The sequence below is a fragment of the Macaca fascicularis genome, chromosome 18 (genome assembly GCF_037993035.2).
Source record: "Macaca fascicularis isolate 582-1 chromosome 18, T2T-MFA8v1.1".
Classification (NCBI taxonomy): Eukaryota; Metazoa; Chordata; class Mammalia; order Primates; family Cercopithecidae; genus Macaca; species Macaca fascicularis.
Window position 1 is genome coordinate 72,142,094 of NC_088392.1, and position 26,165 is coordinate 72,168,258.

General features: G+C 41.0%; 1 protein-coding gene and 2 long non-coding RNA genes across 32 annotated transcripts in view; 2 read left to right on the forward strand and 1 right to left on the reverse strand.

Annotated features, from left to right (window-relative positions):
- DLGAP1 (DLG associated protein 1) overlaps positions 1-26,165 on the reverse strand; it is a 961,867-nt gene that overhangs the window by 57,918 nt on the left and 877,784 nt on the right. For all 30 annotated transcript variants that reach the window (XM_074022767.1, XM_045378186.2, XM_045378189.2 and 27 more), the window contains one exon: positions 17,363-17,454. In XM_074022767.1, the coding sequence (XP_073878868.1) occupies positions 17,363-17,454 (92 nt within the window). The remainder of the gene's footprint in view (positions 1-17,362; positions 17,455-26,165) is intronic.
- LOC135968277 (uncharacterized) lies at positions 1,816-23,644 on the forward strand. Its single transcript, XR_010582930.2, has 4 exons — positions 1,816-4,332; positions 18,732-18,849; positions 22,080-22,222; positions 23,297-23,644. It is a non-coding gene; the product is annotated as an uncharacterized lncRNA (long non-coding RNA).
- LOC135968276 (uncharacterized) lies at positions 23,644-25,807 on the forward strand. The gene is made up of 3 exons (XR_010582929.1): positions 23,644-23,716; positions 23,837-23,981; positions 24,554-25,807. It is a non-coding gene; the product is annotated as an uncharacterized lncRNA (long non-coding RNA).

The following is a 26,165-nucleotide window of genomic DNA, read 5'->3' on the forward strand; positions in this document are numbered from 1 at the left end:
GAACTTGTTTTTTGTAACTATATTATTATGACTAGGAAATGTCATTCACAGCTGAATACGTGTTACAGGCTGAATCATAGGCCTCTTCCCTAAATTCGTATGTTGAAGTCCTAACACCTAGTACCTTAGCATGTGACTGTATTTGGAGATAGGGCCTTTATTTTATTTATTTATTTATCTATCTATCTATTTATTTATTTTTGAGATGGAGTCTCGCTCTGTTGCCCAGGCTGGAGTGTAGTGGTGCAATCTCGGCTCACCACAACCTCCAACCTCCGTCTTTCAGGTTCGAGCGATTTTTCTGCCTCATCCTCCCAAGTAGCTGAGACTACAGGCGCATGCCACTGTGCCCAGCTAATTTTTTGTATTTTTAGTAGAGACGAGGTTTCACCATGTAGGCCAGGCTGGTCTCAAACTCCTGACCTCGTGATCTGCCTGCCTCAGTCTCCCAAAGTGCTGGGGTTACAGGTGTGAGCCACCGCGCTGGGCCAGGGCCTTTATTTTTAATTTTTATTTTTATTTGAGACAGGGTATCACTCTGTCACCTAGGCTGCAGTGCAGTGGCACAGTCATGGCTCACTGCAGCCTCAACTTCCTGAGCTCAAGCCATCCTCCCGCCTCAGCCTCCCGAGTAGCTGGGACTACAGGCACATGCCATCATGCCCAGCTAATTTTTTTTTATTTTTCAAGAGACAGGGTCTGGCTATTTTGCTCAGGCTAGTCTCTAACTCCTGGGCTCAAGCAATCCTCCTGCCTCAGCCTCTTAAAGAGTTGGGATTATAGGTGTGAACCACTGCTCTGGCCATAGGGCCTTTAAACAGGTGATTGAGGCCCCAAGGGTGGGCTCGAATCCAGTATGACTGGTGTCCTTATAAAAACAGGAGATTAGGACACAGACACACACAGAGGAAAGACGATACGAAGACAGAGGGAGAAGATGGCCATTTGTAAGCCAGGGAGAGAGACCACATGAGAAATCAACACTGCTGACATCTGGATGCAGAACCAGACCTTTTTTTTTTTTTTTTTTTTTGTAAGACAGAGTCTCACTCTGTCACCCAGGCTGGAGTGCAGTGGCTCAATCTCAGCTCACTATCAGTTTGTTGATATTTTGTTATGGCAGCCCAAACTAAGACGCTATATATATATATATATGGTGCTTTTTTCTGAAATTTATCTTCCAACTCCTTTCGGGTTTTTCAATTCTGCTACTATCCTTCTTTTTTCTTTCTTTTTTTTTTGGAAATGAAGTCTTGCTCTGTCACCCAGGCTGGAATGCAGTGGCAATCTCGCCTCACTGCAACCTCCACCTCCCAGGTTCCAACAATTCCCCTGCCTCAGCCTCCTGAGTAGCTGGGATTACAGGTACCCACCACCATGCCCAGCTAATTTTTGTATTTTTAGTAGAGACAGGGTTTCACCATGTTGGCCAGCCTGGTCTTGAACTTCTGACCTCAGATGATCTGCCCTCCTAGGCTTCCCAAAGTGCTGGGATTACAGGTGTGTGCCACCACGCCCAGCCACAGTTCCACTATTATTTCTATGAGCACTTTTCACCTTTTCTTCCCTCCCTCCCTTCCTTCCTTCCTTCCTTCCTTCCTTCCTTCCTTCCTTCCTTCCTTCCTTCCTTCCTTCCTTCCTTCCTTCCTTCCTTCCTTTTCTTTCTTTCTTTCTCTGTCTCTTTCTTTCTTCTTTCTTTCCTCTCTCTCTTTCTTTCTCTCCCTCTCTCTCTCTTTCTTTTCTCTCCCCTCCCTCCCTCCCTCCCTCCCTCCCTCCCTCCCTCCCTCCCTCCCTCCCTTCCTTCCTTCCTTCCTTCCTTCCTTCCTTCCTTCCTTCCTTCCTTCCTTCCTTCCTTCCTTCCTTCCTTCCTTCCTTCCTTCCTTCCTTCCTTCCTTCCTTCCTTCCTTTTGTTCTTTCCTTTAAGACAGGGTCTCACTATGACACCCAGGCTGGAGTGCAGTGGCACAATCTCAGCTCACTGCAACCTCCGCCTCCCAGGCCCAAGCGATCCTCCCACCTCAGCCTCCGAAGTAGCTGGAACTGCAGGCATTCACCATCACTCTTGGCTAATTTCTTTTTACATTGTTTTGGTAGATAGAGGGTCTCACTATATTGCCCAGGCTGGTCTTGAACTCCTGGGTCCAAGCAATCCTCCTGCCTTGGCCTCCTAAAGATCTGGGATTAGGCATGAGCTACCACTCCTAGCAGGAGCACTTCTCACTTCCGCCGCTTCTCTCCTCTCCCAGGTGGATGAGAAGATTCTTTGAGGAAAACCTTGACAACTTTCACATCCCTCATGGATCCTTCTTTACTCACCTTTCCTCTCAAAAAGAACTTTTTAATTTTCTGAATGTTCCTGAACAATTTTTGTTTCTAGTTTTCTGGCTATTGTCTTATCTCCCTGAGTTTGCTGATCCTTGTCTTCTCATTCTTGAGAAGCACACTAAGCCCACCTTACAAGTCTATGCTTTTGGGAAGAGCTTATCCTCTCTAATCTTCACATAGGATGATCTGGCTGGGCTTTCATCTTGCAAAATCCCTGATGTCAGCATCTTTTGGTCTTTGGGCTCAGAAGGGTCAACCCTCCACAGTGGACTCTGCCATACTCCCATGTAGAGGGTTCTGTGCCTTGCTGTCGGGACCCTGGGGGGCTGAGCGAGCCTAGGAAGGCTCAGGGCAGTGTGCCTCAACACTGTTTGTATATCTTCACTTAATCCTCCTATTTTCAGTATAGTCACCCTGCTCTCAACTATGCTGGTATCCTCCAGGCCAGAGACCTTTAGTTTTAGCCTCTGAAGAAGAGACACCCTCAGTCTCTGTCAGGATAGCGAAGGACTGTCACTTGGCTCTGCAGATTCAAGGCCTTTTTAGCTCCATCATTATCCCCACTTTCAGGGCGCCCAATGCCACCCATCCGCATGCATTTTGCAGGTTCTTAAATTTAAATGGAATTACATCTTGGAGTCCTGCACTAGCAGCTTTCGATTCAGTTTCCTCTGGTCTGCCGAATCGGTTATCACTTTCATATCTGTTTTCTAGCTTGCTAAATTTTGCTGTTGTTTTTCTCTCTCTTGTTCTCTTCCTCCTTGGGAGTTCATGCCAAAACAGACAAAAATTCCTTTTATTGTCATTTAGTTTCAGAAGGCCTCGAAGATACATGTGTATCCTTTGTTTTCACCATCTTTAAACAGAAATCATCTAAAAGTAACGTTGATAATCCGGCAGAAGGAGAAAGGGGCAGAAATTATGGTTCACCTATGAATTTGAGTATTGTGCATTCATTAAAAGAGGTGTTTGCTATGAATTTTCAATAGTAAAAAGAAAACTTTTAAAATAATGTTTGTTGATTTTAAAGATGTTATAAGATTGTATATATAGGATTATTTCACCAACTTTTTAAATATTCGTGGGAAAAGTGAGGGTAAAAATATACTCATTTATTTGCTCATGGTTAATGGATAGGATTATGGAGGACTTTGTTTTATTTCTGTAATTTATACATTTTCACAATGTAAATACTACTTTGTTTTTCTTATCATTAAATGGATTGTTCAATAATATGTAATTACTGTGGAAAAGGTAGATAATACGTAAAAAGACGATACATACACACATAGTTTTTTTGTTTTTTGTTTGTTTGAGACAGAGTCTCGCTCTGTCGTCCAGGATGGAGTGCAATGGCATAATCTCGGCTCACTGCAACCTCCGTCTCCCGAGTTCAAGCAATTCTCCTGCCTCAGCCTCCCTCAGCTGGGATTACAGGTGTGTATCATCACGCCTGGCTAATTTTTGCATTTTCAGTAGAGACAGGGTTTCACCATGTTGGCCAGGCTGGTCTCAAACTCTTGACTTCAGGTGATCTACCCGCCTAGGCCCCCCAACGTGCCGGGATTACAAGGGTGAGCCACCACGTCCGGCCCACACATAGTTTTTTAAAAAATTACTCCAAAGGCCATCAGAGTTAAAAACTGTTAATATGTTAATATATGTTTTCCTCCAAGTAAATTTACATACTACTTTTATAATGAAAACAGTACTATTCTTCCTCTTTGCGTCCACTGCTGGAGTCTTCACCTCACTAACGGACTAATGTAAGAAAGTCTAGTTTGAAGTCACTGTTAAAATACAATTGTTATTTGGAAGGAAATGGGAGATTCCTGGGAGCCTCTCAGCTTTCTCACCTAAGTCAACAGAAAGGATCGGCTTACTAGATTTGCTAATTACCAGCCTGAAAGACAAAAGGACCTCATACAAATTCCCGGAGACCATCAAAAGCATGAGAGACAATGGGGACGTGATGGTGGAGACTTCTACATGGGCGCACTGGCGGAGGTGAGTGCCCCTTGGGGAGGCGTTGCCAAGATTTGCCTGCTTTACTTAGGATCAGTACTGCATATCAGCAAACACATGCTATATGTGTCCTATAGAGCGATACCACTAGCCGACCTGTGAAACAGGAATTGGGGGAAAACAGCTAATGTTTGATTAAGATGATGGGTTTCTGCATCGGCTTGAGAGAAGCAGTCTCTTTTTAAAATGACATACGCATTCATTATCCCTGGCTTCCTGCTGCCACGGCATTTAAACTAGTGATCTTTAGACAGCATTCCTCTGTCCACGGTCCCCACCGCGAGGCAGCCCCAGAGAATGGACAATGTGCATTTGCGATCCATGGCATTTTGAGAATGTCATGGTGGCCTGCAAATGTAACAGGGATATTTGTGATGCTCCATTTCAACTCCTATTATTGAAGCAGACAGGGCTACCTGGTGCATTTTATTTTTTACTAATGAGTTTTGAACTTCTTTTTGTTTTGATTTGGAACACTGAAAACCACACTAAATTTACAAGTCTACTCCTTAATAGATCAATCAGTTAGGTGGGACTTGCTGGGTTAGTTTTGGTTCCTAAATTGTAATTGAGTCAAAAGGAATGAGTGCCTTGGCCTCTTACAGGTCTTTTAATCATTTCTTTGCACTATCTCTTTCTCAGCCCAATTTTCTTTCTTTTTCTCACTTTTTGTTAGGTTGCTGTCTTTTATCAGTCTGTTTATTTGAAAAAGGAAAACAGAAATTGTTACTGGCCATTCAGTGTGAAAACAACAGCCTCATCTTTATCACCAGATAATTAAAAAAAAAAATCCCTTAGCTGTCATTAAGTAATCTCATCTGCCCGATATTGCTTTTTAAGATCCTATCTAAATGAATTACAACCAGCAAAATTGTAAAAGAATTAAGTTAGAGACAGAAGGTATTGGTAATCCCTTCTTCCTGTTTGACAATGGATTTCGTTTGCAGAGGCTGAAAACAATCATTAACATCAATTTAAATGCTTATTTACTTTACAGTGGTTAACTATAAAGTGACCTTTGAAGAAGGGTATGTTTTGGAAAGCTAAGTACTAAAACTGGCCTGCCAACCGTTTTGGGGATGAGTTTTAAATATTTTACTCAGTTTACTGAGGAACTGACCATTCTACAAACTTCAATAATTCAAATAACGTTCAACTTTTTAAAAAAATCATAAAAATGACTCGTATGAAGTTTTTTAGGTTGCTACTAGGTCTGACCAAATAATGCAATATTTAGCATTCTTGTGGAAATGAAATTTGAGGCTGGGGGCAGTGGCTCATGTCTGTAATCCCAGCACTTTGGGAGGCCGAGGCGGGTGGATCATCTGAGGTCAGGAGTTTGAGACCAGCCTGGCCAACATGGTGAAACCCCGTCTCTACTAAAAATACAAAATTAGCTGGGTGTAGTGGCGTGCACCTATAATCCCAGCTACTCAGGAGGCTGAGGCAGAACAGCTTGAACCCAGGAGGCAGAGGTTGCAGTGAGCCAAGGTCACACCATTGCACTCCAGCCTGGGCAACAAGAGTGAAATTCCATCTCAAAAAAAAAAAAAAAAAAAAAAAAAAGGAGAGATAGACTGGCTGATTGCAGGAGAAATGTCTGAAGTAAAATAAAGGAGATGACTTTCCTCCCCCCCCTTTTTTTTTTTTGAAGAAAAGGCAGTATAATTATTTTCTTGAAACTTCATTCTTTAGAGAGATTCTATTTGACTGCTTAATAGACTAGGAAACACGCAGAGCATTGTACGTATCAGATATTGCTCTAAAAGTTTTACAAAACACCCTTAGACAACACACTGAGGTTAATGCTATAATCCACCTTCCTCCAACCCCTTTTTAAACTTAATAAACTGTTTTTTTAGAACAGTTTTAGGTTCACAGCAAAACTGAGCAAAAAGTAGAAAATTCCCATACACCCCTTCCCCCAACACACACACAGCCTCAACTAATACCCACATTTCACACTAGAGTGGCACTTTTGGTGCAGTCCAGGAACCTACACTGGCTGTCGTTATCACCCAAAGTCCATGGTTTACAGTAGGGTTACTGTTTGTGTTGTATATACTCGTATCCACCGTTTTATTTATTTATTTATTTATTTATTTATTTATTTATTTATTTTGAGATGGAGTCTCGCTGTGTCTCCCAGGCTGGAGTGCAGTGGCGTGATCTGGGCTCACTGCAAGCTCCGCCTACCGGGTTCACGCCATTCTCCCGCCTCAGCCTCCCAAGTAGCTGGGACTACAGGCACCCGCCACCACGCCCAGCTAGTTTTTTGTATGTTTAGTAGAGACGGGGTTTCACCGTGTTAGCCAGGATAGTCTCGATCTCCTGACCTCATGATCCACCCGCCTCGGCCTCCCAAAGTGCTGGGATTACAGGCTTGAGCCACCGCGCCCGGCCACCATTGTATTTATTATACCTACAGAATCATTTCACTGCCCTAGACATCCTTAGCCTATTCATACCTCCTTCCTCCCAACCCCTGGCAACTAGTCATCTTTTTACTATCTCGTTGCCTTTTCCAGGGTGTCACATAGTTGGAATCATACACTATATAGTTTTTTCAGACAGGTTTGTTTCACTTAGTAATAATACATTGACATTTTTCCCATGTCTTTTTGTGTCTCGATAGTTTATTACTTTTAGTGCTGAATAATATTCTATTATCTGTATGTACCACAGTTTATTTATCCATTTATCTACTAAAGGACAACCTGGTTGCTTTCAAGTTTGGGTAATTAGAAATACAGGTGCTATCAATATCGATGTGCAGGATTTTGCGTGAACATAAGTTTTCAATTCGTTTGGATAAATTCCAAGAAACAAAACTGATGAATTGTATGGTGAAGAATATTTAGTTTTGTAAGAAACTGCTGACTAGGCAAGGTGGTTCCTGCCTCTAATTCCAATACGTTGGGGAGGCCAAGGCATATGGATTGCTCATGTCTCATATTATAAGAGTAATTTGTGTCTTCTCTCTTAGTTAGCCTGGTTAAAGGCTTATCATTTTATTAATCTTTTCAGAGTCAGGTTTTGGTTTTGTTGAGTTTCTCTATTGATTATCATTTTCAATTTTATGATTTCTGTTCTAATTTTATTTCTTTTCTTGTGTTTATTTTGGATTGAATTTGCTCTTCTTTTTCTAGTGTCCTATGGTGGAAGCTTAAATAATTGATGTTAAATTGTTCTTTTTTTCTAATACAAGCAATCAGTGCTGTAACTGTCCCTCTAACCACTGCTTTTGCTGCATTCCATAAATTTTAATAAGTTGTATTTCCGCCGGGCGTGGTGGCTCATGCCTGGAATCCCAGCACTTTGGGAGGCCGAGGCGGGTGGATCACCAGGTCAGGAGTTCAAGACCAGCCTAGCCAATATGGTTAAACCGCCGTCTCTACTAAAAAAAATATGAAAATTAGCCAGGCGTGGTAGTGCATCCCTGTAGTCCCAGCTACTCGGGAGGCTGAGGCAGGAGAATCGCTTGAACTCGGGAGGCGGAGGTTGCAGTGAGCAGAGATTGTGCCACTGCACTCCAGGCTGGGCAACAGAGTGAGATTTCGTCTCAAAAAAAAAAAAAAGTCATATTTCCATTTATTTCAAAATATTTAGTTTCTTGAGATTTATTTCACTCATTTGTAATTTAGAAGTGTGCTGTTAAATCTCAGTATTTTGGGAATTTCCAGCTATCTTTCTGTTGTTGATTTCTAGTTTAATTCTACTGTGGCCTGAGAGCAAACATGATATGATTTATAATTTAAAAAATTTGTTCGTGACCAGCCTGGCCAACCTGGTGAAACTATATCTCTAATAAAAATACAAAAATTAGCTGGGAGTGATGGCAGGTACCTGTAATCCCAGCTACTTGGGAGGCTGAAGCAAGAGAATTGCTTGAACCCGGGAGGCGGAGGCTGCAGTGAGCCGAGATTGTGCCATTGTACTCCAGCCTGGGAGACAAGAGCGAGACTTCGTCTCAAAAAAAAAAAAAAAAAAAAAAAAAATTGTTAAGATCTGTTTTATGCCCCAGAATATGTTCTGCTCTATCTAGGTGAATGTTCCATATGAGCTTGAGAAGAATGTGTAATCTGTTGCTGTTGGATGAAGCCGTCTACAGATGTCAACTATATCTAGTTGTTCAATAGTGTTGTTGCATTCAACTACGTCCTTACTGATGTTCTGCCTTCTTGATCTGTCCATTTCTGATAGAGAATTGTTGAAGTCTCCAATTATAATAGTAGATACATCTTCTTCTCCCTGTAGTTCTATCAACTCAAGAACTCATGTATTTTGTAGTTTTTGTTTGTTTGTTTGTTTGTTTTGGGACTGAGTCTCGCTCTGTTGCCCAGGCTGAAGTTCTCTTGGCTCACTGCAACCTCCGCCTCCTAGATTGAAGTGACTCTTCTGCCTCAGCCTCCCAAGTAGCTGGAACTACAGGTACGTGCTACCACACTTGGCTATTTTTGGTATTTTTAGTAGAGATGGGGTTTCATCATGTTGGCCAGGCTGGTCTCAAACTCTTGACCTCAAGCGATCCGCCCACCTTGGCCTCCCAAAGTGCTAGGATTACAGGTATTAGCGACTGGGCCCAGCTAGAACTCATGTATTTTGAAACTCTGTTGGTAGGTGCACACATGTTAAAGATTTGTATGTCTTCTTTGAGAACTGACCCGTTTATCATCATCTTTATCCCTGATAATTGTCTTTGCTCTGAAGTCTGCTCTGAGATTAATATTTCTACGCCCACTTTCTTTTTATTCGTGCTAGACATTTTCTTTTTCCATTCCTTTACTTTCTAATCTATATCTATCTTTATATTTAAATTGGATTTCTTGCAGACAACATACAGTTAAGTCTTGTTTTCTTCTCCACTCTGACAATCTCTGTCTTTTAATGGTGTATGTAAGACACTCATGTTTAACCCTGTTCCTATTTGCCCGGAGAACAATGACACCTGCAGCTGCAGCCTTTAACCCAAGAGAACTTTGCCACAAAATAGTTTGCTTTTATTATTATTTTCACATCGCTCTAGTATATTGACTTTGGAAACAAAGACATCGTCCTATTTCTAGCATTCTGGTCTTAGTAGTGGTATTTCCATTTAGAAAATATAGTAATTCTCCATTGCTGAAAATGGCAAGTCCTAGAAAACGTAGCATTCCTACACGTGATGTTAACATTGTCCTCAAAGAGTTGTGGCCAAGATTCATTTGATGAATCCTATTTTTCTGAAATAGATGATTCTGATGATTCAGATGATTCTGATGTTAGTTCTGTTTAGAAATAACTCGAAGATCAGTTTTTACATTTTATTTTCACATTGAAAATCAGTCATATTTGCTTCAGCCTCAAAGAGCGTGTTTATGTAAAATTAAATGAGCACTGGCTTCTAAATGGGAAAAGGGTTAATCTGATTATTTATCTGGTTGGATTAATATCTACCATATTTGTTATTATTTTCTATTTTTTTGCCTTTGTTCTTTCTTATTTTTGTCTTTCACATTTTTTCTACTTTTTTTTTTTTTTTTTTTTTTTTTTGAGACGGAGTCTCGCTCTGCCGCCCAGGCTGGAGTGCAATGGCCGGATCTCAGCTCACTGCAAGCTCCGCCTCCCGGGTTCACGCCATTCTCCTGCCTCAGCCTCCCGAGTAGTTGGGACTACAGGCGCCCGCCACCTCGCCCGGCTAATTTTTTGTATTTTTAGTAGAGACGGGGTTTCACCGTGTTAGCCAGGATGGTCTCGATCTCCTGACCTCGTGATCCGCCCGTCTCGGCCTCCCAAAGTGCTGGGATTACAGGCTTGAGCCACCGTGCCCGGCCATTTTTTCTACTTTTAATAATTTTCCATTGAGTATTTATATGATGGAATTTTTTCTCCTTTCTTAGCATACTAATTTTATTTTTCTTTTACTTCTTTTTAATGGTTACCCTAGAGCCCTACAGTTTGCATTATGCATTTACCACGAATCCGATTCACCTTTTTTTTTTTTTTTTTTTAACGGAGTCTTGCTCTGTTGCCCAGGCTGGAGTGCAGTGGTGTGATCTCAGCTCACTGCAACCTCTGCCTCCTGGGTTCAAGCGATTCTTCTGCCTCAGCCTCCCGAGTAGCTGGGACTACAGGCACATACCACCACACGCAGCGAATTTTTGTATTTTTAGTAGAGACGGGGTTTCACCATATTGTCCAGGCTGGTCTTGAACTCCTGACCTCGTGATCCCCCCACCTCAGCCTTCCAAAATGCTGGGATTACAGGCATGAGCCATCGCTCCCGGCCCCAATCCACTTTCATATAACACTATGACACTTCACAGGTTTTGCGAGTACTTTGTAATAACTAAATATTTCCAATTCCTACCACTTATTCCTTGTATCATTGCTGCCATTCATTTCACTTTTACATAAATAAATAAATGTACATATATTTAAATACATTTTTGCTATTGGTATTTTGAACAAACTTATCTGTTAGATCAATTATGAATGAGAAAAATGGGCCGGGCACAGTGGCCCATGCCTATAAACTCAGCACTTTGGGAGGCTAAGGTGGGAGGATCACCAGAGATCAGGAGTTCGAGACCAGCCTGTCCAACATGGTGAAACCCCGTCTCTACTAAAAAAAAAAAAAAATTACAAAAAAAATTAGCCAGATGTGGTGGCAGGTGCCTGTAATCCTAACTACTTGGGAGGCTGAGGCAGGAGAATTGCTTGAACCTGGGAGGCGGAAGTTGTAGTGAGCCAAGATCCTGCCACTGCACTCCATCTTGGGCGACAGAGCGAGACTCCATCTCAAAAAAAAAAAAAAAAAAAAAAGAGAAAAATGAAAGTTTTTATTTTAGTTTCTGACCTATGTCATTTTCTTTCTCTCAGAAGAACTTCTTAACATTTCTTGAAGGTCTGCTGGCAACAGATTCCCTCAATTTTTATTTATCTGAAATAGTCTTTATTTTTCTTTCACTTTTAAGGATAATTTCACAGGGTACAAAATTCTAGATGGGTGTTTTTGCTTTTTTTATTCTTCTAATACTTTAAATATTTCACACCAGGCATGGTGGCTGACGCCTGTATTCCCAGCACTTTGGGAGGCCGAGGCGGGCAGATCACGAGGTCAGGAGATCGAGACCATCCTGGCTAACATGGTGAAACCCCATCTCTACTAAAAATATAAAAAATTAGCCGGGAGTGGTGGCGGGCGCCTGTAGCCCCAGCTACTCAGGAGACTGAGACAGGAGAATGGCGTGAACCCGGCAGGCGGAGCTTGCAGTGAGCTGAGATCTTGCCACTGCACTCCAGCTGGGGCTCTGTCTCAAAAAAAAAAAAAATTTCACTCGTTCTTGCATGGTTTCCGATAAGTTGGATATACTTCTTTTAATTTTTTTCATTTTGGAGTGTTTTTATAGAGACTAAGCCTCGCTATGTTGCTGTATTAGTCCGTTTTCACGCTGCTGATAAAGACATACCTGATCCTGGGCAATTTACAAAAGAAAGGTTTATTGGACTTACAGTTCCACGTGGCCGGGGAGGCCTCACAATCATGGCATTAGGTGAAAAGCACATGTCACATGGTGGCAGGCAAGAGAAGAGGGTAGCTGGGCACTGCGGCTCACATCTGTAATCCCAGCACTTTGGGAAGCCGAGGTAGGAGGATCACGAGGTCAGGAGATCGAGACCATCCTGGCTAACACGGTGAAACCCCGTCTCTACTAAAAATACAAAAAACTAGCCAGGCGTGGTGGTGGGCACCTGTAGCCCCAGCTACTCGGGAGGCTGAGGCAGGAGAATGGCGTGAACCTGAGAGGCGGAGCTTGCAGTGAGCCAAGATCGGCCCTTTGCACTCCAGCCTGGGCGACAGAGGGAGACTCCGTCTCAAAAAAAAAAAAAGAGAGAGAGAGAGAGAGAGAGAGAGAGAGAGAGAGAGAGAGAAGAGGGCCTGTGCAGGGAAATTCCCATTTTTAAAGCCATCAGATCTCATGAGACCCACTCGTTACCATGAGAACAGCACGGGAAAGACCCTCCCCCATGATTCAGTCACCTCCTGCCAGGTTCCTCCAGATGAGATTTGGGTGGGGACACAGCCAAACCCTATCAGTTGCCCAGGATAGACTTGAATTCCTGTCCCTAAGCAATCCTTCCACCATAGCCTCTTGAGTAACTGTGACTACACAGATATAATTATTTATTTATTTTTTATTTTTTGAGATGGAATTTTTGCTCTTGTTGCCCAGGCTGAAGTGCAATGGCATGATTTCGGCTCACTGCAACCTCTGCCTTCTGGGTTCAAGCAATTCTCCTGCCTTAGCCTCCGGAGTAGCTGAGATTACAGGTGCCTGCCACCATGCCTTGCTAATTTTTGTATTTTTAGTAGAGACGGGGTTTCACCATGTTGGCTAGGCCGGTCTCAAACTCCTGACCTTAGGTGATCTGCCTGCCTTGGTCTCCCAAAGTGTTGGGATTACAGGCATGAGCCACTGTGCCTGGCCAGATTTAACTCTTAGCTTTTATCTTTTTTGTTTGTTTGTTTGTTCTGTTTGTTTATTTTTGAGACAGGGTCTCTCTCTGTCGCTGAGGCTGGAATGCAGTGGTGTGATCTCAGCTTACTACAACCTCCACTTCCCAGGCTCAAGCAATCTTTCCACTTCAGCCTACTGAGTGACTGGGACTGCAGGTACGCACCACAGCCAGATAATTTTTTGTAAAGATGGGATTTTGCCATGTTGCCCAGGTTGGTCTCCAACCCCTGGACTGAAGTGATCTGCCCACCTCAGCCTCCCAAAATTGTGGGATTACAGGTGTGAGCCACTGCACCTGGCCTAATTCTTATCCTTGCTCCTCTATAGGTAAGATGTTCTTTCCCTCTCATTTTTTTCAAGATTTTTAAAGTCTTTTATTTTTCTGAAGTTTGAATATGATATGCTCAGGTGTAGTATTTTGTTTTTTGTAGCTGGGACTACAGGCGCCCGCCACCTCGCCCGGCTAGTTTTTTGTATTTTTTAGTAGAGATGGGGTTTCACCGTGTTAGCCAGGATGGTCTCGATCTCCTGACCTCGTGATCCACCCGTCTCGGCCTCCCAAAGTGCTGGGATTACAGGCTTGAGCCACCGCGCCCGGCCTATTTTGTTTTTTGTTTGTTTGTTTGCTTGTTTCAGCATTTCTCTTGCTTAGTATTCTCTGAGCTTCCTGAATCTGAGGTGTCTGACATTAATTTGGGGGAATTCTGTTATTATTGCTTCTAACATTACTTCTGCTCCTTTCTCCTTCCTCTCCTTGTATTCCTCTCTCATATAAAGTACACCTGTTGTAGCTGTCTCACCGTTCTCAGATAATCTGTTCTGACTTTTTATCAGTCTTTTTTCTCTTTGCTTTTCAGTTTTGGAAGTTTCTATTGTTATATCCTCAAATGTAGACATTAGTGTCCAGTTTACTAATGAGCCCATCAAAGATATTCTTTGTTTCTATTAGAGTGTTTTTTATCTCCAGCATTTCTTTTTAATTCTCTCTTAGAATTCTTTTTCATTCTCCATCTCTCTGCATGTTCTGCTTCTTTCATTAGCACCCTTAGACTATTAATCATCATTTCAACAAAATCTTGGCCTGGTAATTCCAACATTCCTGCCATATTTGACTCTGGTTCTGATGCTTGTTCCATCTGTTCAAACTGTGTTTTTTACCCTTCAGTATGTCTTGTAATTTTTTGAAAAGTGGGCATGACGTACTGGGTGAAAGGAACTGTGGGAAATTGGCATTTAGTAATGTACTGGTCAGGTGAGGGAAAAGCGCTCTACAGTTCTATGATTACTCTCAGCCTTTGGTGAGCCTGTGCTCCTGGACTGTGAACTTCATCAGTATTTCTCAGTTGTGTGTGTTTTTTTTTCTCTTATGTGGGACAAGATGCCTAAAGGGGGCTGAGGTTGGGTATGTCCCTTCCCCCATGTGGAAGGCTAGAGGGAACTAGAGCTGAGTGTTTTCCTTCCCCCAGGTAGGTTCTAGGCTCTGATAAAACCCCAGCCAGCAAAAGGTTCTGGTAAAATAGTGTCTGCTGCGTGCAGGGCTTGTGAATAAGAGAGAACATGCTGGCATATTTCAAAGCAGTTCTTTTTTCCTTCCCCCTCCTGGAAGCACAAGGAGATTTTTTTTCTCTGATATTCACTATGAGGACCTGGTAGAGTTCCTGGAGGTAAAACTCACAAAAGTGTGAGGTCTCCCTCTGACTGGGTTTCGCTGGAGCTTTTAACTCTCAGAGATGTCAATATTGAGCCTCCAACAATTCTTCAGTTACTGCTTATGTTTTCTTACCCTGTGCGGGTTCCTGCAGAGATTTCTACTTATGTTTCTACTCCAGTAGGTTGTAATTATCTGTATCTGTCTGTCTGTTTCTCCAATTTTGGGAGAAGCAGTGTGCCCTGTGACCTCCTTTCTCTGATAGATACACAAAGAGATGTTGATTTTTTAGTTTGCTGAGATTTTTACTTGTTAAGATGGAGTGGTGACTTCTGAGTTCCTTTTAGCTTATAGTGGAAACTGCCTGTAACCCCCTTTTTATATATAAGGAAACTAAAGCACAAAGATGGGTAGTAATTTGCTTATGGCCCCTTGGCTAGTAAGGGGCAGAGCCAGGATTTGGTGCTCTGGCTCCAGAGTCTGTGCTGTCAACCACTAACTATATCATTGAGAAAAGGCACCGAGCTGGGCTGGTGGGAGATGGAGGACTATATTATCTTCTTCTTTTTAAGACGGAGTCTGCTCTGCCACCCAGGCTGGAGTACAATGGTGTGATCTCGGCTCACTGCAATCTCTGCCTCCTTGGTTAAAGCGATTCTCCTGCCTCAGCCTCCCGAGTTCCTGGGATTACAGGCACCCACCACCACACCCAGCTAATTTTTGTATTTTTAGTAGAGACGGGTTTCACCATGTTGGTCAGATTGGTCTTGAACTCCTTACCTCAGGAGATCCACCCGCCTCGGCCTCCCAAAGTGCTGGGATTACAGGTGTGAGCCACTGCCCACGGCGAGGAATACATTTTCTTTAATGTCTACTAAATGTATACTTTCAAAACTTTTTCTAAAACACTTAATAAAGAAATATATGCGTAGGACATTAAAGCAATGATTATTGGCCCGCCATGGTGGCTCATGCCTGTAATTCCAGCACTTTGGGAGGCCAAGGCAGGTGGATCACAAGGTCAAGATGATCAAAACCATCCTGGCCAACACGGTGAAACCCTGTCTCTACTAAAAATACAAAAATCAGCTGGGCATGATGGTATGCGCCTGTAGTCCCAGCTACTCGGGAGGCTGAGTCAGGAGAATCGTTTCAACCCAGGAGGTGGAGGTTGCAGTGAGCCAAGATTGTGCTACTGCACCCCAGCCTGGGTGACAGAGCGAGATTCCGTCTCAAAAAACACACACAAAAAACAAAAAAACAATGATTACTAAAACTTTTTAGAGTAGAAGAAAAAAGTCACTCCTAAACCTACCATTTATACGTATTATATTTCAGTCCTTGTCCATCTGCATGAACACTATGCATGGATATTATATATTTAACTTTTTCACCTAACATTGTATCATGGGAATTTTCCCATGTTTCTCCACCTTTTAAATAAAATTATATTTAATAGCTGTATAATAGTTTACCTTGGTGGGGTGCTATAAATTACAAAAGCATGCTATTAGTGGTTATTTGATAATTATTGTTTTTCTTTTACAATGATAAATAATGTTTCACAATTGTTTACCTTTCATTGAGTTATTTAATTCAAGCCCCATGAGTGTGATTTTTGGGTCAATTGGTATGGATAGATGTATAATTATTGCTAACTTTTGTCATATTTATTTCCAGAGTGATCGTACCAGTTTTCTGGGCTTCCAGCATTGCATAATTATATTAGGTTGGTGCAAAAGTAATTAAGGTTTTTGTCATATTATACACACACACACTATATATATATATTACATATACACATATTATATATTTTATTAATATATATTAACTATATGTATATGATATATATACACATCTCTTAAAAGTACAGTGTCAATCAATAGTGAGAGGTTCTAAAACAGGACCACTTCCGTAAACTGATAAATTCCTCCTTTTCAGATTTTCAGTTTGTGTTACATGTAGCCTTGATTATAGGAGGCATTCCATAGATTTTATTGAATGGATGGATAATGGAAGGATGGATAGGTGACATTCAAATGATTCTTCCTAATTAACACACAGAAAGTTAGTAGCAAAGTTGAGATGATACACTGATTTATAATTTAGAGCGTTTTCTCTTACCATAACTCCAGTTTTACTTTATTCAGCCAACATTTATTGTATATTTAGTAGGTGCAAATCACAACGCTGGAAGCTGGGGGACACTACTATCAATAAAACATGGTTCTACCCACCAGGAACCTCCCAGTTTGAGAAATTCACACGACTTTCTCCATCAACTTCTCATTTACAAAATGAAATTATTGACCCCAAATTCTGTAATTTTATGAAATCCTACATTTCCCATTTATAGATACTGAGGCTCTAAAGTAGGTAAAGAGTAATCTAAAGGACTGGTGATTCAGGATAATGATAGGGAATATCTTCCTCATTCATTCATTCATTCATTCATTCATTCATTCATTCATTCATCATTCATGGAGCACACACTAAACACCAGACACTATTAAGTGCTGGGAATAGAAATAGAAATAAGGTAAATTTTCTTCTCATAAAAATGGGAAGGTTTTTTTTTTTTTTCCCCAAAGGTATAGTTTGGCAACCCAAGAGTACTGCACACAGTATTTATATGTGTGTAATACGCTTACAGTACTATTCTAGTAAAACTCAAATGGAGTGGTCTCTAGTATTAAAAGTACAGGAGAGAATCAACTAATATTGATTCAACTTCACCCTTTAAATACTCCCAAAACTTAGTGGAAAATATCATTGAATGTTGTAGATTTATCATGGGGAAAAACACTTTTACGTTACTTCACAACATCAGGACAAAAGAGGATGCATATGCACGTGGACTTACCACTTCTCCTCTTCTACTTGCACTCCCACGGACTGGAACTTACTGGGTGCTTTATTCTCTCCTGTTTTGTCAGGTTCTTCAGCATCATCCACCTGGAGAAATCATCAAATAGAGTAGTTCCATTTCAGTCATCTTGCTTGAAAAATGAACATGACATTTTGTCAGAAAGACCTCTAATATTACTGGAATGTTTTGTAATTTGTAACCTCCTTAGTCAGTATTTGTGTATTTTCTGAGAGCCGACACTACCTTCGCTGCATGCTCTTTGACTCTGTTGCTCTTAGTAAAATGCAATTTTATTCACTCTCAAGGTAGCTGATAAATGTCTATGATTCTTCCATAGATTTGCAAGTCTGTACTTAGACTTAAGTATCTTACTGTAAATGCTGTATTAGAATGGAGTCTACATGGAAATGTGTTCTCAGAAGTTTTTTCTTTTATGGAATCTCCCTCTGTCGCCTGGGCTGGAGTGCTGTGGTGTGGTCTTGGCTCACTGCAACCTCCACCTCCCGGGTTCAAGGGATTCTCCTGCTTCAGCCTCCCGAATAGCTGAGATTACAGGTGTGCCACCATGCCCGGCTAATTTTTGTATTTTTAGTGGAGACAGGGTTTTGCCAAGTTGGCCAGGCTGGTCTCAAACTCCCGATCTCAAGTGTTCTGTCTGCCTGGGCCTCCCAAAGCGTTGAGATTACAGGCATGAGCCACCATGCCCGGCCTGGAATTTTTGAATTTGAAGATAACAACATACAAAATAAAGAGGAAAATTTATGTATTGTAATTATAATTGTTGACATTGGGAGATTTAGATATTAACCTTATTAAGATAAACCATAGAGTGTCTTCATCTTTCTCCCCTTAAATAAAGAATTGACTTTGAATATCACTCCATAGTTTCTAAATAGCTATGTGTATATTACAGCTATATAGAAAATATGCCCATATAGAACTAATAACCTATGCAACAGATTAGTCCCAATCTAAATTTGAAGAAAATTTTAGAATTATTAGGTTTATTCCTTTTTCCTACTATGTGTTTAAGAAATGTTGTTTCTAAATATAAAAACAATTCAATGTAAGCTGTATAAAATTAAAATACAGAAATATATAATGTAGAAAAAGTCTAAGAATCATTGTCAATTATTTGATGTATATTTGTCTATATCCTTTTATATATATGTCTAAATGTATATATATATTTAAATGATTATTAATACTGAAATTACACACATGAGATTATACTATGTATGTTTCTTCTGCAATGCTTTATTCATTAACACTACTACTATCTCTGCACATTTTATCGTGTCAGTAAATACAACTCAGTCCTTTTGTTGACTACAGAAGTATTTCTTTTCTTTTTTTGACACAGGATCTCACTCTGTTGCCCAGGCTGGAATGCAGTGGTGCAAACACAGCTCACTGCAGCGTCAACCTCCTGGGTTCAAGCAATCCCCCCTTCTCATCCTCCCAAGCAGCTGGGACTACAGGTACATGCCACCATGCCCAGCTAATTTTTCTTATTTTTTTGTAGGGGGTGGTCCCCCTATGTTGCCCAGACTGGCCTCAAATGACTGTGTTCAAGCAATCCTCCCACCCCAACTCCTAAAGTACTGGGATTATAGGGATGAGGATATTTCTTTTAATGACTAAGCAATAGGCATCAAAGTAATTTGCTTTTTATTGCTATTATGTATGATATTACAAATAGTATTTCATATGTATCCTTTTGAATACTTGTACAAATATTGTTTAGGAAAAATTCTTAGAAGTAGAAATCCTAGGTGGAAAATATTGAGCATGTGCAACTTTAAAGGTTATCTCATCAAATCATTTATCATCCTTTCATAGTCCGTGCATAAGAGTTTCCAATTCCCTATACCTTCACCAGTACTAAGTATCGGGAAACTTTTAAATTTTTGCTAATGTATCACAAGTAAAAAAAAAAAAAAAAGTGTGTATATACACACACACACACACACACACATATATACATATACACACACATCCTTTTTTTTTTTTTTGAGACAGAGTCTTGCTGTGTCACCCAGGCTGAAGTGCAGTGGCTCAATCTCGGTCACTGCAACCTCCGCTTCCCGGGTTCAAGCGATTCTCCTGCCTCAGCCTCCCAAGTAGCTGGGATTACAGACATGTGTCACCATGCCCAGCTAATTTTTGTATTTTTAGTAGAGATGAGATTTCACCATGTTGGTCAGGCTGATCTCGACCTCCTGACCTCATGATCTGAGTGCCTCGGCCTCCCAAATTGCTGAGGTTACAGGCGTGAGCCACGGCACCCGGCCAAAAATATGTATTGACTTTGTTTCTATCTGTAAATTGTCTGTTCATATCCTTTACTAGTCTCCTCCCTAATTAGGCTGTTTTTTATTTTCTTAATCATAGGATATCTTTATATCTTATGAACCTAAATTCTTTCTCTGTTACATATACTGCAGATGTTTTCTCTCGTTTATCATGTGTCTTTTGAACTTTGCCCTTCATTGGAGAGAATCTTAGGTAGTCACATCCAGCATTTATGGTTTGGAAAGGCTTTTTCTCTAAGCATATTTTTTTAAAGTCCTCCTGTATTTTCTTTTATGCTTTCATGTTCTCTTTTTCTCGTATTTAATTCTTAAATCCACCATCCTGAAATGTTTGTGTCAAAGGTACATATGTAGAGATCTCCTATTACCCTCCTACACTACCTCCCTTGGGTTATCAATGGATCTGGCTCCATTTTTTAACTAATTTTCCGTTTTTATTTGAGATGCCAGCTTTATCTGATACCAAACTTTACTCACATATATTTTCCCATACATTCTCATATAGGCATTCCCATATACAGTCATGACACACACAGTGACATTTCTGTTAACGATACAGCACACATACGTGATCATAAGATTATAATGGAACTGCCCTGTGCAGAAGTACCACTTTGTGTCTTTTGTACTATATTTTTACTGTACATTTTCTATGGTTAGATACACAAATACTTAACATCGTGTTACAATGGCCCACAGTGTTTGGCATAGTCATAAGTTGTACAGGTTTATAGCCTAGGAACAATGGGCCGTATTATATAGCCTAACTGTGTAGTATGCTCTACCTTCTAGGTTTGTGTAGCTTCTGTGATGTCCACACAACGACAAAATCACCTAATAACACATTTTCCCAGGTGTATCCCTGTCATTAAGTGACACATATATACAGACCTGTTGCTGGCCTATTGATCTGCTGGGCTTATTGACCTTCCCTCTCCTTTTTCCTAAATATGATCTTTTTTTTTTTTTTTTTTTGAGATGGAGTTTCACTCTGCTGCCCAGGTTGGAGTGCAGTGGTGTGATCTCGGCTCAGCGCAACCTCCACCTCCCGAGTTCAAGTGACGCTCCGGCCTCAGCCTCCCAAGTAGCTCCAATTGTAGGTGTGTGCCACCACGCCTGGCTAATTTTTGTATTTTTAGTAGAGACGGGGTTTCGCAATATTGGCCAGGCTAGTCTTGAACTCCCATCCTCAGCTGATCTGCCCGCCTCAGCCTCTCAAAGTGCTGGTTGCGTGCCTGGCCTTTCCTAATAAAATTCTGTAATCAATCTTGATATTTTATATGGCAAGTCTCCTCCTGTAGTTCTTTTTTTAAAAAAATATAATTAGGCTAGGTGAGGTGGCTCATGCCTGTAATCCTAGCACTTTGGGAGACCGAGGTGAGAGGATCACTTGGGCCCAAGAGTTAAAGACCAGCCTGGGCAACATAGCAAGACCCCGTCTCTACAAAAAATAAGAAAAAAAAAATAGCTGGGCATAGTGGCATGCGCCTGTACTCCCAGCTACTCGGGATCTGAAGGAGGATTGCTTGAGCCTGAGAGTTAGAGGCTGCAGTGAGCCTTGATCATGCCACTGCACTCCAGCCTGAGTGACAGAGTAAGAGTTTCTCAAAAAAAAAAAAAAAAAAAAATAGTAATTTAAAAACAGAACAAAAAACCCAAAAATATCTGGGTTATTTTGGAGTATTAACTTCTAAGTAAACTTTAACATCAAATTGTCAAGTTTGTCCTGTTAGCCCCCATCAACTGATAAAAATCACGTTGGAATTTTTATTGGAATTTCTTTAAATATTTGTATTCATTTTCAGGAAATTGTTGTCTTTTTACTACGTAGTATTCCTGTGTAGGAATATTAAATAATTTTCCATTTATTACAGTATCATATTTTATTTATTTGCTAGACGAGATCTTGCTATGTTGCCCAGGCTAGAGTACAGTGGCTATTCACAAAGTTGATCCCATTAGTGATCAGCATGGCAATTTTGACCTGCTCCTTTTCTGACCTGAGCCAGTTCACCACTCCTTAGGCAACCTGACGGTCCCCTGCCCCTGGCAGGTCACCATATTGATGCTGAACTTACTGTGGACACCCTATTGGTACAGTGCACTACAGCCCAAGACTCCTGGGCTCATGTGATCCTCCTGCCTCAGCCCCCTGAGCAGCTGAAAATACAGATGTGCACGATCATGCATGGAGGTTATTTATTTATTTATTTATTTATTTTCAGACGGAGTCTCAGGACTCTCACTCTGTCGCCCAGGCTGGAGTGCAGTGGCGTGATCTCGGCTCACTGCAACCTCCGCCTCCGGGTTCAAGCGATTCTCCCTGCCTCAGCCTCCTAAGACGCTGGGACTACAGGTGCACGCCACCATGCCCAGCTAATTTTTGTATTTTTTAGTAGAGACGGGGTTTCACCATGTTGGCCAGGATGGTCTGGATATCTTAACCTCATGATCCGCCCACCTCGGCCTCCCAAAGTGCTGGGATTACAGGTGTGAGCCAATGCTCCCGGCCGCCTGGAGGTCTTATATTTTATGTAAGGTAAGTTTTTATATTGTTTTCAAATAGGAGTTACATATTATTTCTGAAGTTCAATTGTGTTGTTTTATAGTTTTTGCTACTATTGTGAATGGGTTGTGTACCTTTATATTTTGTTTATTGATAATATATAGATAAGTTATTGATTCCTCTATATTTATATTATATTCTTTCACTTGGATTTTCAGTGGTTTCTGCTAGTTTTTTTTTTTTTTTTTTTTTTTTTTTTTTTTTTTTTTGAGATGGAGTTTCGCTCTTGTTGCCCATGCTGGAGTGCAATGGTGCGATCTCAGGTTACCGCAACCTCCTCCTCTGGGATTCAAGCGATTCTCCCTCCTCAGCCTCCCTGTTTCTGCTAGAATTTTAAAGGTGGACATGCATATTATCTATGAATAAAAGCAATTTTGCTTTGTTTTTAAATATTTACACTTCATTTCTTGCTTTGTGTCTTGGCCAGTAAAGGCAAACAACACTGAATGAGCCTATGAAAATATTCATCCTTACTTGATTTCTGACTCTGGAATATCTCTAGCATTTCGTCTTCAAGTAGAAGTTTAGTTTGGTTTCTTTTATTTATTTATTTATTTTTGAAACAGAGTCTCACTCTGTTGTCCAGGCTGGAGTGCAGTTGTGCAATCTAAGCTCACTGCAACCTCCACCACCCGGGTTCAAGTGATTCTCCTGCCTTAGCCTCCCGATTAGCTGGGACTACAGGCATGTGCCATCATGCCTGGCTTATTTTTGTATTTTCAGTAGAGATGGGATTTCACCACGTTGGCCAGGCTGATCTCAAACTCCTGACCTCAAGTGATCCACCCACTTCAGCCTCCCAAAGTACTGGGATTACAGGTGTGAGCCACCACACCCAGCCTTTAGTTTGGTTTCTTATAAATGCTTTTTATCATGTTGATGCTTGGAATGGCTTCTGATTTTTACCATATGCAATACTTTTTACTATCTATCTTGATACCATATTTTCCCCCCAAAGGTTAAAATAACTTTGAATTTCTGTGACATACACTACTTGATAATAATATATTATTTTAATGTTTATTTCATTTTTCTTACTTTGGACAGGAAATATGCTGACATTATAATAAGACGTGTCTCCCTCACGTCTTTTTTTTTTTTTTTTTTTTTTTGAGACGGAGTCTCGCTCTGTTGCCCAGGCTGGAGTGCAGTGGCCAGATCTCAGCTCACTGCAAGCTCCGCCTCCCGGGTTCACGCCATTCTCCTGCCTCAGCCTCCTGAGTAGTTGGGACTACAGGCGCCCGCCACCGCGCCCGGCTAGTTTTCTGTATTTTTTAGTAGAGACGAGGTTTCACCGTGTTAGCCAGGATGGTCTCGATCTCCTGACCTCGTGATCCGCCCGTCTCGGCCTCCCAAAGTGCTGGGATTACAGGCTTGAGCCACCGCGCCCGGCCTCTCCCTCACATCTTAAATGTTTGTGTGAAGACCCAGTCATCATGCTTATGAACCACAAAAAGATCAGTAAAGGTATATTATTTTTAAAAATATATATACACTTTGATTATCAAATTTGTTAAGAATTTTTACATCTATTTTTGTAAGCATATTACTCTATAACTCTTTTTTCTTGTGTTCTTTCAAATTTAGGTATTAGAGTTATGCTTATTTGATTAAAATATATTAAGAACCTTAGCTGGGCGCAGTGGCTCACGCCTGTAATCCCAGCACTTTGGGAAGCTGAGACTGGCAGATCACCTGAGATCAGGAGTTTGAGACCAGCCTGGCCAACAAGGTAAAACCCCGTCTCTACTAAAAATACAAAAATTAGCTGGGCGGGGTGGTGCGTGGCTGTAGTCCTAGCTACTCAGGAGACTGAGGCAGGAGAATCGCTTGAACCCAGGAGACAGAAGTTGCAATGAGCCTAGATCACACCACTGCACTCAAGCCTAGGAGACAACAGCAAAACTCCATCTCAAAAAAAAAACAAAAACTTTATCTTTTTTTGTAATATTAAATGCTTTAAATAACATAGGAATTATTCGCTTCATGAATGCTGAGAAAACCTTTCCTGTTAAAATGATCCAAGTCTGTAACATTTGTGAAAGGTTTTGTTTTTTTTTTTTTTTTTTTTTTTTTTTTACTTTTTTTGCACTTTATTCTTCCTCCAGGTTTTTATTTTATTTATTTATTTATTTTTTAGAGAGACGGTTTCTGTCATCCAAGCTGGAGTGCTGTGGCAAATCATGTCTTACTGCCACTGTGACCTCCTGGGCTCAAGTGATCCTCCCACCTCAACCTCCCAAGTAGCTTGGACTCAGGTGTGTGCCAGCACACACGACTAATTTTTTCTTTTTTTTTTTGTAGAGACAGGGTCTTGTTATGTTGCTTAGGCTGGTTTGAACTCCCAGGCTCAAGCCATCTACCCACCTCAGCTTCCCAAAGTGCTGGGATTACAGGCGTGAGCCATTGCACCTGACCTCTTTCCCCAGATTTAATACTCCCTCTTGCATCAGTATTGGTAATATACATGAGTGTCTATATTATTTTGACTTTAAAATTTACCAACATTAAGTTGTCACAAGAATCTTTTATAATTTTCTCAAAAGGTCATATACTATTCCCATTTCTAATATTGTTAATTTCTATATTGCCTTTCTCAATCAGACTTGTCTATTATTTAGTATTTTTAAATAACCAATTTTGGTTTATCAATTCCACTTTACTTGTTATTGCCATTGCTCTGTTTTGTTTTCTAATGCATTTATCTATACTTTCTTTTTTTTTTTTTTTTTTTTTTTGAGACGGAGTCTCGCTCTGTCACCCAGGCTGGAGTGCAGTGGCCGGATCTCAGCTCACTGCAAGCTCCACCTCCCGGGTTCACGCCATTCTCCTGCCTCAGCCTCCCGAGTAGCTGGGACTACAGGCGCCTGCCACCTCGCCCGGCTAAGTTTTTGTATTTTTAGTAGAGACGGGGTTTCACTGTGTTACCCAGGATGGTCTCGATCTCCTGACCTCGTGATCCGCCCGTCTCGGCCTCCCAAAGTGCTGGGATTACAGGCTTGAGCCACCGCGCCCGGCCTATCTATACTTTCATCATTAGTAATTCCTTCTTTTGAATCTGTTGTTCTTTTTCTAGATTTGTAAATTGAGTGTTTATATTGCAATATTTCTTCCTTAATTATGAAAGAATATAGGGCTAGGAATTATTCTTAGACCATAACTACAGCCACAGCCCATAGTGATGATTTATAGGATTCCTGCTGTCATTTATTTCGAAATAATCGTGAATTCCTTCTGTAATCCAAATGTTATTTAAATGTTTTAATATTTGCAAATGGTTAGATTTTGTTATCTGTTTAGTGTTCGTTTCTAATTTTAATGCGTCATGGTTGGCAAACATGACTGATTATTTCTTCTTTTTGGAATTCATTAAAATGATCTCCGTAAGGCTCATTAGTTTTGATTGGAGACAGGTCCCTCCAAAAATCTCTTTCCAAATAAACGTTGATGCTGACTTCAAGGCCGTCAAAATAAAGTCTTCAAGGCTTAAATGTTTTGAAAGTATCTCCTTAGTGTTCCTTTATTATTTTAAGTCAATAAATTATGAATCCAAGATAATGTGTCATTTTATTTTATTTTATTTTACTGTATTTTATTTTATTTATTTATTTAGAGACGGAGTCTGGCTCTGTTGCCCAGGCTGGAGTGCAGTGGCACGATCTCGGCTCACTGCAAGCTCCGCCTCCCGGGTTTACGCCATTCTCCTGCCTCAGCCTCCCGAGTAGCTGGGACTACAGGTGCCTGCCACCACGCCCAACTAATTTTTTGTATTTTTAGTAGAGACAGGGTTTCACCATGTTAGCCAGTATGGTCTCGATCTCCTGACCTCGTGATCCGCCTGCCTCAGCCTCCCAAAGTGCTGGGATTACAGGCGTGAGCCACTGCGCATAGCCAATAATGTGCCTTTTTACTTTTC